At 42.9% G+C, this 15,274-nt stretch overlaps 2 protein-coding genes across 3 annotated transcripts; both read right to left on the bottom strand.

Annotated features, from left to right (window-relative positions):
• Window positions 1-2,060: 2,060 nt before the first annotated feature.
• On the bottom strand, window positions 2,061-5,953 carry LOC148352325 (syntaxin-11-like). 2 transcript variants are annotated; one of them, XM_088353901.1, is made up of 3 exons: window positions 5,879-5,953; window positions 3,497-4,091; window positions 2,061-2,350 (listed from the first exon to the last, which is right to left on the bottom strand). In XM_088353901.1, exons 2-3 carry the CDS (start codon window positions 4,089-4,091, stop codon window positions 2,070-2,072), a joined length of 876 nt encoding a protein of 291 aa, XP_088210027.1. In that variant the 5' UTR covers window positions 5,879-5,953; the 3' UTR covers window positions 2,061-2,069. The 2 variants fall into 2 exon arrangements, with proteins under 2 accessions (XP_088210027.1, XP_088210026.1); XM_088353900.1 differs by lacking the exon at window positions 5,879-5,953 and having other exon boundaries at window positions 3,497-4,400.
• Window positions 5,954-8,135: 2,182 nt separating this feature from the next.
• On the bottom strand, window positions 8,136-14,957 carry marc1 (mitochondrial amidoxime reducing component 1). The gene is made up of 7 exons (XM_088354723.1): window positions 14,655-14,957; window positions 12,918-13,088; window positions 12,678-12,861; window positions 10,850-10,993; window positions 10,706-10,767; window positions 8,707-8,778; window positions 8,136-8,648 (listed from the first exon to the last, which is right to left on the bottom strand). The coding sequence occupies exons 1-7, from the start codon at window positions 14,885-14,887 to the stop codon at window positions 8,522-8,524; spliced, it is 993 nt and encodes a 330-aa protein (XP_088210849.1). The 5' UTR covers window positions 14,888-14,957; the 3' UTR covers window positions 8,136-8,521.
• Window positions 14,958-15,274: the final 317 nt, after the last annotated feature.

Genomic DNA, 15,274 nt, shown 5'->3' with positions numbered 1-15,274 from the left:
GGAATAGAACAAAAAAATACCAAAATGAAAAAGTAGTGAAGAGCTGAGAAAAAAAGAAACAAAAGGAAGAGGGGAAAAAAGAAGGAAAAATTTAGAAAAAAAAGCCAGAAAAAAAGAAACGAAGGAAACAGGAAAAAAGTAAATAAAGAACAAAAACAAAAAAGTGACAGCCAGGAATTTTTTTTTAAAGGAATAAAAAAAAAGGAGAAAAAAACGGTAAAAAAAAGAAAAAGTTTGTGTTGCATTCAAATAATTTCCAATAATATCAGGTCAATCTTGTTGCCAACATTGTACTTCCACTCAAAAGTGAGTCAATTCCTTCAAAAGTGAAAAATAATTTTGCATTGCCGGAAACTTGGACATGTTCGATAATGGATTAGTTGCCACACTTGGGATTGCCGTTGCTCACTGTTGTTTCAAGCGTTGCTCACCGACTTTGTGTCAACGCTCAGACCCGTAAGGAAAATGACAGGGAACAATGGCGGGCACCACAAAAACCCCAAAGGACACCGCTCGGCAGAATTCTCATACCGACATTTTCTCGGGTGGCGTATTTTGACACCCCCTCGGAAGCACTAGGCAAATTTGAGGTTACGGACCCCGCCTCCCCCTTCCCTTTGTCGACACGATTGCCGACAGAGGAAGTGCAGAAAATCCCCCGTCGACTCAAAAAAGGATTTTACACACGATGGAAACTCCCCGTCTATCAAAATGACCTCTCAAAAGCTCTTTTCCATAGAAATATCATTTTTAAATCGAGCGGAAAAGCAAATACACCAAATTTTGAAAAAAGTTTTTAACGCAAAACAAGCATTACACTTGCATATTATTCATTCTTTTAAAGGTAAAAACAGCAATTATAGTTTTTTTCTCTGTTTTTTTAATTTTTTTTTAATTAAATGTAAATGGTCTGCATTTCTATAGTGCTTTTCAAGTCACTGAAGAGCTCCCAAAGTGCTTTACAATGTGCTTCACACTTACCCATTCACACACACGCTCACACACCAATAGGGAGTCGGCCTCCAAACGGTTTGAGGATAATCAAGATGCTAAATGGTCTGTATTTCTATAGCGCTATTCAGGTCAATGAAGACCTCCCAAAGCACTTTACATTGTGCTTCACACTTACCCATCCACACACACACACACACTCACACACCAATAGCGGCCACGCAGCCGACCTGCTTATTGGGGGCATTAGGGATTCAGTGTCTTGCCCAAGGAAACTTCGACATGTAACACAGAGGAGCCGGGACTCGAACCTGCGTACTCTTGATCCCGAGACGAGCGCTCTACCTCCGGCAGAGTAATTGCCGCCCCCATTTTCAGCACACCACTGTCAGAGCCATTATCCACAAATGGAGAAAACTAAGAATCGTGGCAAACTCCCTGGATGATCTGAAACCTCTGTGGTGATACATATTGAAGGATTTTATACATTTGACTATAAAGGATTTTGTACGATCAAATACAAATGACATTTCATGCAAAAGATATTCACTGGCTGAGCTGTGGGGCAGGTCGTCGCAACCTTCTGAAGAATGATGTTTACAGAAACAACGGGAACTGGGACAAGGGCCGATAAGATGGAGAGGAGAGGGGCCCTGATGACGGGGGACGGCAGGCCATGTCCGGAGAACAAAGCCCTGATGACGTGGAAACGTGCTGGATGTTTTGACCATTTCAGACATCGAGGCGAGGCGGAGTTCCTGGCCCGCCCGTGGGAGGAGCCGGCACACCAGCTTGGGTCGTGAGAAAATCGGAGATAGAGAGGGAAGAACGAGATAGAGAAGGCTTGACGAAGAATAATTCGGCTAATTCGATGGAATTCACATAGTTTATTATTTACAAAATGAAATCTGCCCCTGTGCGGAAACGCCGGTTTCTTGTCCGTCACAAAAAGAAAGGAGCACGCATTGTTAGGTGGTGTTTGGTTGATCGTCACTATTTCGAACAATTCGGTAAACGCTGCGTTTTAATAGTTTCTTTCCTAACAATATGCAAAGAACACAGAAATCAAATACTATAGTTTTGATCCGAACGGTACCGGAGCAACGAAGGAACCCCGTTCAGTGGCAAGAAGGACAACAGCAGCAGAAGACGTCGACGCAGGGGTTCCGTTCCTTGTAACGGACGGCCCGGCGGACGTGGATCCGGGCGGTCGCCACGTAATCGGCGGCGTCCCTCACGTTGGCCTCCACCCGGTCGGCCTTGCATCCTTGCTCCTCCGCCAAGAGCGCCACCTGGAGGAAGAGCTCCCGCACGTCCCGGATGCGGCCCTCCAGCTCCAGGAGCTCCCGTCGCCGGTTCTGGATCTCGCTCAGGGCCGAGCGGGCCCCGCGGTTTAAGGCTGCAACAACCAATCGATCGCCTTGGTTCTTAAACGTTCGGGTGACTCGTTCAGACATTCAGCCACTAAGCACGTTAACTCAATGCTGAGAGAAGCACAAGAGAAAAAGTCTCTAACAGCTGCACTTTAATATGTACACTCTTTGCCAGTCCGAAAACAACTAGACTTTCTTTTTTTCTTTTTTCTCTATTTCTCACTTTCCTTCTTTCTTTCCCTCACTTTTTCTCTTTGTTTTTTGTTTCCCTTTCCATCCTGCTTTCTTTCCCTTTCTCTTTCTCCCACTTATCTGAATCTAAATCAATTTCTTCTCTCTCTCGCTTGTCTTTCTTCTCTGCATTTTTTTGTTTCACTTTCTCTCACTGTCTCGCTCTCACTTTTTTTCTTTCTCCATATCTCTCTCCCTCTCATTTTTTTTCTCTTTTGATCTAATCTACTTCTGTTACTCTATCTCTTAATTTCTTTCTTTCCCTGACATGTTTTTCCTCTTTTTTTCTTTCTATTCCATTCTCTTTATCTCTTTCTTATGATCTTTCCCTCTCTTTTTTCCTTCTCTCTTTTTTGTCTGTCCTTTTTCTGTCTTTATCTCCCTGTCTCTTTTCTCCCCTTTTTTTCCTCCTTACGCATGCTCTGTCTCACTTTCTTTGTCTTTCTTCAATGTTCTTTATCTCCTTTTATCTCTTGCTTTCTCTCTGTCTTTCTCCGTCTTGCTTTCAATCTCTTTCTGTTCTCTTTCTCTCTAATCTACATCTGTTACTCTTTATTCATTTTTTTTCTTTCTCTCCCTGACACTCACGTTATTTTCTCTTTTTTCCTTTCTATTCCTTTCTCTTTATCTCTTTCTCCTGATCTCTTTCCCTCTTTTTTGTCTGTCCTTTTTCTGTATCTCCCCATCTCACTTTTTTTCTTTTTTTTCTCGTTATGCTTGCTCTGACTGACTTTCTTTTCCTTTCTTACTTTTTCTTTCTCTCCTTATATCTCTTGCTTTCAATCTCTTTCTGTTCTCTATCTCCTTGTCTTCTCTTTGTCTCCCTGTTATCTCATTTCTCTCTATATGTCCCTCTCTGTTCTCTCTCTTTCTCTTCTTATCGACTAGTTCGGCCAGGAGGTTTTAGTTTTCCCGGCAGGCGGGCCCGGACGACACCCTACCTCGGTCGGGCCGGGCCGGCAGCAGCCCGTCCCCGGCGAAGAGGTCCCACTGGCCGCTCTCCGCCATCTCCTCCACCTGCGCCCGGCTGACTTCCCTTCCCACGATGGCCGCCTGGCGCCGGATGCGCGCCGTGCAGTTCTCCCGCCGCGCCATCTCCACCCGGTTGTACTCCGTCACGGCACGGCGGAGTTGGCCGGCCAGGGCGGCGCGGTGGCAGCGGGCCGCCCTGGCCGCCACCGAGGACTCGCCGCCTTCCCGGCCCAGGTCCCGGCCCAGCGCCGCCAGCCCCTCCAGGCGGGCCAGCAGGGCCTCGCCCCGGGTCTTGACGGCGCGCCCCAAGGCGTCGGCGTCGCGTTCGATGCTGCTGAAGCGCCGTACCGAAGTCAGGAAACGGCCGCTCTCCTTGCCCAGTCGCTTGATGTCCACGCCCATGAGGAAGAGCTCCTTCCGGGTCGCCTGGACTTCCTGCCGGAGGACCTCCAAAACCTCCTGCTGGCGGAAAAACGCGTCGTCCCGTCCCGGCGGCGGGCCGAAGTCTAGCGCCTCCGGTGGCCTGGAGGCGGCGGCGCGGAGCTCGCTCAGTCTGTCGATCATCTGCAAAAGGCCCGAGGTAGGGACGCAAAAAACATACATCGCGTATCGGAAGCTTTTCGACGTCATTTTAGGAAGGTAAAATCATGAAAAACTACAAATCAATGTACCATATTTTCAGCATGATTGGGCACACACGCCACAAAAATACTTTGTGATATTTCTTTCATATATAAGGCGCACCAAACTATTAGGCACATGAAGGTTTTCGCATATTGGAAGGTTTTGATTCAGTCACATTGGACTACGGGCCCCTGAGATGATTCAAAGTCTGTATTAGAACACGCACAAATACTACATTTCCCACAATGCCAGACGACACAGTGCCATCTAGTGGTCAAACATTAGACAGCAGGTCTTGAAGTCATTTTAAAATGGATTCCTATATTAGATAGATAGATAGATAGATAGATACTTTGTTCATCCCCGAAGGGAAATTCACATTTCTACTGTTCCAATAATGTGTTTTTACAAGGACAGTGTGTCATATTTAGCGCCTCCTAGTGGTGCAAAAAACTTCATTCGGTAAAGAAGAAAATTGTTGATTTGAATCATTGATCATTGGTGGAAAAATTTGTTTTTTTTACATAGCGTAATCCATAACTAGTCGTCGCCACTATGTTTGTCTGGCATCTCTTGGCACTGGTTTTTCTTCACATTGGACTACAGCGCCCCTTAGTGGTCACATATTGCACTCTGGAGCTTTAAATTATTTTGGGGATTCAAAATACACATGAGTATGATAGTTCATGTATTTTTTGCCTAGTATTCAAATCAAATTTGTTGTTTTTTACCCAATGGAAGTTTTTTTGTACCACTAGGTGGCACTAAATATGACACACTGGCCCTTTAAAACCAAAAATAAATGAAAAAAATAAAACAATTTATGTCTAGTAAATATGAAAAGTAATATGCAATATTCACCATTGGAGAATTTGAATAGTTTTTTTGCAGTGCAACCCAAAATGTTAGTCTTTTAATCAGGGGTCTCAACTTTAATTTTAAGTTGGGGGCCCAAATGGGCTCTTCAACAAAAACAGCGTTGATTAAAATCATTCTACCGTTCTTAAAAGGACTGCGTTTGGCATTTGTCCACTAGAGGTCGCTGTCACGTGCAAATTACGCCATCAATGAGACTCCTAAACTATGGAGACTGAAAGGGAGCGAAAAGCAGCCGTTTTAGCCAGCCTTTCACAGAGAAAGACAAAAAGAAGGAAAAAAGATTTTTTTCCTTAAAAGGAAGAAAAAAATAGGGAATAAGAAATATAGGCAAAAAAAAAAAGGAAAAAGAGAAAAGTAGGGTAAAAAAAAGTTAAATAAATAAAATGGAGAGAAAAAATTAAAGATGGAAAAGAAAGAAATTACAGAAAGCCTTTTTTTCTATTTTTCAAATTTTTCCTTTTTCCAAAGTACTAAAGTGCGGTTCGGTCACTTCGAGTCCTCGTATTTTGTCTTCCCCCGTTGTGCTTTTAGCACTCGTTTTCAGTGCCACGACAGAGTACAGCCAGACCTCGTGGGAAAGGCATACACGCTGTCCCTTTAACGCTCATATTGAGGCTGGGGCCCCAAAATCCAAATCATCTTTTTTTATCTTCTTGAGACAAAAAAAAACGTAAAACCCCAACATGAAGTTTTAGTATTTTGTAGACCATTTCTGCACCACAAACACTTTTCATTCAGATATATATACATATAATTTCCCTTTTTTTGTACTTTTTAAATGTATATATGTTTTTAGAGGATAAAACAAGGTCTTCTGCATATTCTATATAAAAAGAAATTGCACTTACTTGAAAGTCTTAGTCGCAAGTGGGTCGTCGTTGATTTCCTCTTTTTATTTTTTGCAAGTTCCGGTAAGCGCGTGCACCAGCGCGCGTGCACGAGCGAGCGCTTTCTATTTAAAAGGCAGTCGGTGACGTCATCAGCAGCGAACGACGCCCTATTTTCGTTCCAACTCCAGATTTTGATGAATTAAATATGGTCGTTTGCGCTAGTGTCCAGCAGGGGGAGACAAATATTGACACGCGCTGGACGCTTGATAGCGTTCAATTGCGAATAAGTCGAGTCCTGTTGATTTTTTTGGCCCGCAAAGGGTTTATCCCCTGATCTGCAACCTACATGAGGGCAAGGAAAAACTCAAAAGCTCAGCATGAGGAAGAGAAAGTCATCTCTGACTATTGAATGCCTTTTGAAATCAAATTCAAGACCAAAAGTTGGGGTTCCAAATCAGGCCTGCCGACAGATATATATTTCAGTCCACGAGAAGTGCAAGAGAAAAACGAGCTGCAGTTATAAATATACCCACCTGATGGGGCCAAAGCCAGATGAGACTGGCAAAGACACTGTACATCTTGCATTCTCTCTTTTTCCCCCGTTGCCCTTTCTCCCTTTATTTTTTGTCTTTGTCCCTTCCTTTCATTTTCTCTCTAATTATCGCTCGTTTGCCCTTTTGTCTCTTTCTTGCTCTCTTTGACCTTTTTTTTCTTTCGCTGTCTCGTCCTTTTCTCTTTAGTTTTTTTTCTTATTGTTACTCTCCCTCCCTTTTGCCCTTTTATCTTTATTTCTCTTTTGCTCTTTATTTTCTTTTTTTTTTAAATCTTCACGTTTCTCTTTCTCACTTTCTATTGCTTTTTGTCTTCTCTCCTCACTTTCTGTCTTGCTTTCTTTTTCCTCTTTTTCTCTCCCCGTGTTTCTCTTTTGCTCTTTCTCAATTTCTTTGTCTTTGTTTCTTGCTTTTTTTCCTCTTTCATTTTTTCTTATTATTTCTCTATCTCTTGACCCTTTCTCTCTCGCTCTCTCTCTACTTGTCTCTCTCATTTTCTTTTTTTGTTTTTCCTCCATCCCTTCTCTCCTTGCCAATTTCTCTCTTGATATTTTCCCTTGTTTTCCTTTTTGCTCTCTTTTCCTTTTTCACTCTCTCTCTTTTTCTTTCTCCCCATATTCCTGCCTCTCCTTTTTTCTCAGTTACTTTCTCTTACCCATTCATTTTTTCTCTTTCTCTCTATTTTGGTCCCTGTCTTTCTTTCTTTTTTTTTCTTTTTTTTTTAATCTACTGGTCTTGCCCCTGTTTTCTTTACCATGTCATTCCCAAGCTCAAATGTGTTGGCCAACCCCGATCTAGTTCAATAAAAAATGATTTTTTTCAAGTATTTTTTTTTCCAGGCATCGGAGGAAAAAAAGAGCATTGGAAATAACCAAACCTAAAAAGAAAAACAGAAGTTCTTAAAACATACTAAAAAGGGAACAGAGGATTCAAAATGGAGACCGTGTATCCCTGCCACTCAAATGAGTCATTTTAAATAAGAAATCCCCTCAAATGACGTTTCATTTGGCAGTCCCTCCCTCAAAAATAATCTAGATGTCTGCAGTTCTATTTGAAAATATTTGAATTGTGAAAAGACCGTTCGGGGCGACATTAGCTCGGGAGGTAAAGCGCTCGTCTTGGAATCAAGAGGTTGCAGGTTCGATTCCCAGCTCCTCCGTGTTATATGTCGAAGTGTCCTTGGGTAAGACACTGAACCCCTAATACCCCTGATAGCAGGTAGTTGCCTTGCATGGCTGACTCCTGATTGGTGTGTGAGTGTGTGTGTGAAAGGGATAAGTGTAAAGCGCTTTGGGAGCTCTTCACTGACTTGAAAAACGCTATAGAAATGCAGACCATTTACCCTTTAGCATCTTGATTATCCTCAAAACGTTTGGAGGCTGACTCCCTATTAGTGTGTGAGTGTGTGTGTGAATGGGTAAGTGTGAAGCACATTGTAAAGTGCTTTGGGAGGTCTTCAGTGACTTGAAAAACGCTATAGAAATGCAGACCATTTAGCATCTTGATTATCCTCAAACCGTTTGGAGGCTGACTCCCTATTGGTGTGTGTGTGTGAATGGGTAAGTGTGAAGCACATTGTAAAGCACTTTGGGAAGTCTTCATGCATCTGAAAAGCGCTATAGAAATGCAGATCGTTTAATATAAAATAGATGCATCCTTTTGAATAAAATCCTGTATTTTCTCTTTTTCTAACCCAGAGAAAACAAGACCCACAAATCAATTCAAAAATTGCGACGCTCTTCAACGGATTTCCCCGATTAAAAATGAATCCGAAAAATATAAAAGTCTTTCAAAATGTTTTCCCGCTAAAACATTCCATGTTTTAGAATAAAATAGAATCTACCTTTATTGTCATTGTTAGAAAATGGGTTGAACATATTGTGACAACAAAATTGGACGTGGCACTCCAGTTTCACAATTAACAGTGAGGATAAAAGAAAACAAAGAAGATAAGGTTTACACAATATAATATTAACACTTAAGAGTAAATCCATCCCCCAAAATACCTTTCATAAGACTGTGGCACGCCCCCCCCCCAAAAATCTTCCCCATATGTCGTAGCACTGGAAATGAAAAACAGGCACAGGGTTGGCGCTCAACCGATGGGACCTCAGCGTCGGATGCTGTAGACCACATCGCCCACCTGCAGCACGCCCGTCCTCTCCACGCCCAAGAGTTGCCCGAAAAGGGGCGCCGACTTGTATATGTGCTTCTGTTCGGGCTGGCACTGACGATAACTGCAGGGAGAGGGTCCAGATCCATCTTAAAGCCTCTTGGAGAAGGGGGGCGCTTTACCTTTTGAGGGTCTGGAGAGGTTCCTTCCTGCTGATGATTCCGGTTTCGGGGTCCACCGTGGTGAAGATACACCTGGCGGGACGGAAAAGACATTCAAAATGGCGTCCTTTGGCAACGCTCGTTTTGAAATACGCGGCAAAAAGTCCACTTTGAAAATGGAGTGGAAAAAATGTAGGGGAGGGGGGGGACCAATGTTCCCTCTAAGCTGCGTGTATGCCCAGAGCTTTTTGTGCACAAGAAAATGGAGCCGGCTCACAAAAATCAGGGCTCCAAATTGCTCATTAAGAAGCCAATGAAGTCAGTTACAGTACATGAAGGTCAAAATCCACGGGTTCTAAATGCGGAATTTGGAAGTCAAGGTCCAAGTAGAACCAAGTGGAGTCAAGTCAGTAGAGTTTTTCGAGAACCGGCTTCTTCGGCTTGGCTCACAAAAAAAAGCGGCTCTTCAAGGTTTTTTTTGCTACTTTTATCCCTACACGACCAAATATTATGTAAAAATTGTGCACAAAATGACTTAAAGGAAGGGGAAAAAGAATGAAAAAGAAAAAAAATACCAAAATGAAAAAGTAGTGAAACGCTGAGGAAAAAAAGAAACAAAAGGAAAATAAAGAAGGAAAAATTCAGAAAAAAAGCCAGAAAAAAAGAAAAGCAAGAAACAAAAAGAAAAAAGTAACCGCTAGGAAAAAATAAACACAGTGAGATTTTTTAAAAAGGGATTTAAAAAAGGAGAAAAACCAGGGACAAAGAAAAAAAAGTTTGCGTTACATTTAAATCATTTCCAATGATATCATTATAATAATTATACATTGGGGGGGGACCCGATCGTCTGTTGCGCCCCTCAAAAGAAAAGGACTCATTTGCATCCATCGATCGACTTTTTATTTACGACAATTGGAATCCGTCCTAAATCCGCAGCAATCTGTCGTTAGAAAATGGAATCGGCAAAAAAAATCACGCTCTTGCACTCTATTGGAACGAAACGACGTCTGTTGAAGAGAAAAGGTTTTTAGCAGTTTCTTTAAAAGGTCCGGTTTGAAAATTCCATTAAAAAAAACAAAACAAAAGTATTTAAAATAGAAGATCATCGTGATTTACGATTTTCTATAAATTCAAAAATATGAAAAATATTGAATTAAAAAAATCCGCTTTTAGAAAAAAAGTGATTTGAAATGATCACGTTTTACAAAATGTAAAAAACAAAAATAGTAGTAGTTGTCAATATTTAAGGACATTTTTTTCATTATAATTTAAAAAAAGAATGCTTTACAATAATGTATAAAAGAACATTGTATTTAAAAGCTGTTGTCATTAAAATATCAGGGTTTTAAAAATATATATTTTTAATTGTAATCAAAATGATTCTGTTTTACATACATGTGGAAAAATCATCAAAAATAAATACATTTGAATTCAAATAATCACGTTTTACAATAATGTGCAAAATAAAAGAATCAATTCAAAAACAAATATAAATATTTTTATCGTCATTGAAATATTCATGTTTTACAAGAAGGACTAAAATTATTTTTAAAAATGGTTGTCATTAAAATAAATTTTTTAAAAATTGTCATTCAATTGATCGTGTTTCACATACATGTCGCAATAAATGATCGTCAAAATGAATCCAAGTGCGGTTTTAAAAATATTTCAGTCTTATTTCAAGTACTTGTTTTGAAAAAATTGTTTTCATGACAAAAATGTATCATATCAAAAACAAATATTTAAATTGCATCTACCGCGTTTTAAAAATAAAATAATCATATTTCAAAAAATAATAAAAAGATGTATATATATTTGGAATTGCAATTAAAATATAGAAAGAAAAGTCAAATGAAAGGGAAAGAATCTCATGATTTGAGCAAACGATCGTAAAAGCGGCGATCTGCTGCCCTCTGCTGGAGATGAAAGAGAGCACCCCTTTATCCCCGCTCCTTCTCAATTAACTTTCACTAATTAGAGGTAGTTTGTATTGATTGGATCGAATGAATTGATGAATTACCTCCCGCACGCCATGACACAACGCAGACGCACGTCGCCGATTTCAATCTGCTCCCAGGAATCCTGCGTATCCACAAAAACACAATATAGCCCCTTAAGCTTCTTCTTCATGGGCGGTTTTGGTTTTTGGGGTGGGGGGTCGTACTTCGGCAAAGGCGGGGCAGTCGCCCACCACGATATTGGGTCGAAAGCGTTCCACCGTCACCGCTTGGTCCAGTTTGCCGCTCAGGTCCTCCACCGACGCCTCCGAGAGCAACATCAGAGGACCGCAATCCGAATACGCCGTTTCCTGAAAAAGGGGAAAAAAAGAAGGGTCCTTATTCCCCCCCCCTCCTGAAACGGACCCCTTCCTCCCTCATGATACCAAGCAACATTTTATCCCAGTAGAGGGAGAAAGATTTTGTCCCCGTTTGACTGGTCAAAAATGCATCTGAATAGAGTGCCCCCTTCAGGATTTCTGTGGGATTGCATATTTATCACTCAGAACATCAAACCCATTTCAACAACTTTTCAAATCTGGATTCCAATGATTACAGAAATCAATCGTCGGCCCACTCTTCTTTGCGAAATTGTTTCCAACCACAGCGTTCGAATTTGAATCTTAATCCAGATTTTGACTTGGCCGCTCCATGAACCCCATCTTATTTTTTGTCCTGGTCCCGAGGCAGCAAAGCGGCCCCAGACCGGTTACTTTTCACGACTCCGCCATAAAAAAGACATCTCTAGGAGAATTCTTGGGCCAAAACCTCTGCCGGGTCATCTTACATTTGCCGAAAAGCATCTTGATTATCCTCACAACGTTGAGAACCATCCTGGAGACAGTCGAAAGGGAATTTTTAAAAGGCAAAAAGAACACCATGTCAACAGTTGAGCAGTAAAACTATTCTATCCCTTGTTAGGAATTAAATATTAAAAAGTAGCGTTGACCAAATTGTTGGAATGAGTTATCTGACTCCATTAACCAAACACCACCTAGATTCTCCTAACAATGCGCGCTCGTTTCTTATTGTGAAAAGATGGACAAGAGATCGGCATTTCCACACGGGGGCAGATCTAATTTCTTAACTAAGTGAACTCCATCGAATTAGCCAAATTAGTGTCGCTTGAGTCTCTGTCAAGCCTCCTCTCTCGATCTTCTGCCTTTCTTCCTCTGCCCACGTTTTTTTCCGCAAGCTGGTGTGCCGGTTCCACCCGTGGGCGTGCCAATGAAAGCCCCCACGTGGGGTCCACCCCCTCGCCTCGATGTCTGGAGAAACTCAAAATAGGAGAGCGTTTCTACGTCATCGGGGCCTTGTTCTCCAAACATCGCCTGGTGTCCCCCCGTCAGAGTCCTGTTATCAAAATTCCCCAGCCAAAACATTCCGCCTTCGGATCAGTGTGACCTGTCATTGAACTTCAGCCTACCCGGTGAAAATCTTTATTGCACTCGATAAATGTAACTTGTATTTAATCGTATAAAATCCTTTATAGCAAAATGTATAAAATCCTTCACCCTCCATCCATGATCTGCACCGCTTATCCTCAGTAGGGTCGCGGGGGTGCTGGAGCCCATCCTAGCTATCATTGGGCAGTGGGCAGGGGGACATTCTCAACTGCTTGCTGATCACAGAGACAGACAAGTCACTGGCTCATTCATACCTAGGGACAAATTGGACCAGCCAATTAACCTAACATGCATGTTTTTGGAATGTGGGAGGAAACCCACGCAAACAGGGGGAGAACATGCAAACTCCATAACAGGAGGTTCGATTAAAAATATTCTATATTATCTGTTCTGACTAGGATGACGCGCCGTTCCCTGTTGTTACATCATTGTCTCTATTGGCCAAATTCCGAACCCCTTGGCCATTGGGAATTCCTTATCTTAAGGCTTCTCTGGAGCTCAAAATCCATCGACTTATTCTCTCCTTATTTGGAGCGTCCACCAAAGTCGAACCCGATAGGAACGAATAACGCTTCGGTGGTCGAGCGACCTCTCCCGGAGAATAGAGCGCCTCGGCGTCGGCCGGCCTCCTGGCCTTCATCTGCGGTTCGAAGCGCACCAGGCGGAAGGTCTCGGCGGTCTCGGAGGTCTGGGACTCCGCCTTCAGGTAGCGCTTCAGCCAACGGGACGCCTCGTCCCCGCAGTCCCGCCCCTGGATGTCGGCCCCGAAGACTCTGGAGAAAATCAAAATGAGGACGGGGCCGAAGGCCGAGCTCCTCCCCGTACGCACCTGCAGTCCAAGATGGCGTTGTCGGGCTGGAAGAGAGGGAAGCGCAGGTCCTCCGTGTCGGGACCCCGGAGACAAACTTGGGTCCCCTCGCAAGTCAGCGAGACCAGGACCAAACGGGGCTCCTGACGACCCGTCACCATGCGCCCGTCCTCCGTCACCACCAACCAGTGCCTGCGTGCCCGCCAAAATAAAACCCATCAACCACACTCAGCTCAGAAACATCTTTTTCGTGGTCCGATTCAAGCACTTTTCAAGCACCCGATAAGCCAATTTGCCTATTTCTCCAGGATCAGGTATCTTGGTCTCATGGGCGTGACGGCGCCCTACAAACTAATGTCAGCTGCTGTTCGTCAGGAGGGAAGAAGAAACGCAATGGCAAAGCCACCAAAGCAGGCGTGTCACTTAACTTATCATTCTTCATTGAATGGGCTGTTCTATCGGGTCAAACTGCTGGAACACATGGCAACAATTTCAAGTATTTACGAGCGGCACATCAACCAGAATTCAAGCACTTTTCGAGCACCCAATTTTCCTATTTCCCTAGGACCAGGTATCTTGGTCTCTTCAACCGTCGTTTTGGGCGATGACACGCCATGTGACAACGTCCTACAAATTAATGTCAGCTGCCGTTCGTCACAGGGGAAGAAGAAACGCAATGGCAAAGCCACCAAAGCAGGCGTGTCATTTAACTTATCATTCTTCATTGAATAGGCTGTTCGACTGGGTCATACTGCTGGAACACGTGGCAACAATTTCAAGTATTTACGAGCAGCACAGCGCCCAGAATTCAAGCGCTTTTCAAACCTCGAAAAGACGATACGAAATATCGAGGATTTCAAGCACCCGTACGAACTGACTCGAATGTTCTGTTGAAAAATTGTGGAAAATGTTCAGATCTTTTGAGGTTTGTAGTTTTGCCGAAGGATGGATGGATGATGATTATAGAAGGTAGGAAAGAGGAATGGTAAGGAAATGAGAAAAGGAAAAGGAGTGAAACAAAGGAGGCCAGAAAAAGTAAAGAATGAAAAACAGGAAAGAGAAGAAAAGGGAAAAGAGGTGAAAGAATGAAAAAGTAAAGTGGAGGGAGAAAGAAAAAAGAAGGAAAAGGTGAAGGAAAAGGGGGGGGGGGGTTTAAGGAGGGTGAAAAAAGGTCAAACAAGTGTTGGAAGGAAAAAAGAGGGAATAAGTGAAGACGGGGGAGAAATGAAGGAGGAAATAGAAAAGTAAAGGCAGAAAAAACAAGGGAAAATAAGAGATCAGAAAAATAAGGGGAAATGTAAAAGAAGTGAAACAAAGGAGTCAGGGAAAAGTAAAGGATGAGAAACAGGGAAAAGAAGAAGAAAAAAAGAAGAGGTGTAAGAATGAAAAAGGGAAGAAAAGTGAAGGGAGAAAGTAAAAAGAAGGAAAGGGTGAAGGGAAAGGGGGAAAAGGTAAAACAAGTGTTGAAGGGAAAAAAGAGGGAATAAGTGAAGACTGAGGAGATATGAAGGAGGAAATAGAAAATAAAGGAACAGTAAAGGAAGACAAAACAAGGGAAAAGATGAGATCAGAAAAAGGAGAGGAAATGTAAAAAAGAAGCAAAAAGAAGTGAAGGAAAAAAGAAAAAGTGAAAAGGAGTGAATGACAAGAGATGGATAGAAGAAATGAATACTGGAAAGAGGGAAAGAATCCATGCCCGAAAGAAAGAATGCAAATAAAAGGAAAGTTCGTTTTGGGCCAGTCGGAACCGAAACTGACCGGTCCCGCAGATGTCCGAACCGAAGTCCCATTTTGTGACAGTGGGCGATCGGAACCGAGACCGCCTTGCCGGACTTGAGCGGATGGACCAGAAGCTGCGTCACGACGCCCACCCGGACCCTCTTCTCGCGCTTCCCGAGGTGGCGCCAAGCCAGGACCGCCGCGGCGCTAGCGCCGGCCACCGCCAACCAAAACCTGGACGAACCGAGCAGTTCTTTCAGCGACGGAGCCATTTTGAAAGACCACTTGGCTCGGACTTTGGACTTTTCAAGATGCGGCGTTCGAGGGCGCTCGGATTTTGCACGCTCCGCAGAAGCCGGAGGCGATCGTGCTGCGTTCAATGGCGTCGAAATGTTCCTATTGAATTCCAAAAATACGAAAGAATCACTCACCCTCGATCCAATAAAAAAAGTAATACAGTGGTGCGTTCAAGGAGAGATTTAGAAAATCAAAATGCGATCCCATGTTACTAATAGGCGACCGTGCCGCGTTCAAAGACGTCAAACCTTTTTGCGAATGATGTTTATTCACCCAAAATTGAGTTTTGTTTGTATTTTTTATATTTATAATCTCGTATTTTTTTCCTTTCAAAGTCTCTGAAAGTGTTTATCAGGCAGTCA

Source organism: Urocampus carinirostris, chromosome 15 (assembly GCF_059441175.1).
Source record: "Urocampus carinirostris isolate Australia breed hairy pipefish chromosome 15, RoL_Ucar_1.0, whole genome shotgun sequence".
Classification (NCBI taxonomy): Eukaryota; Metazoa; Chordata; class Actinopteri; order Syngnathiformes; family Syngnathidae; genus Urocampus; species Urocampus carinirostris.
This window is presented reverse-complemented; position numbering and strand designations above follow the sequence as displayed.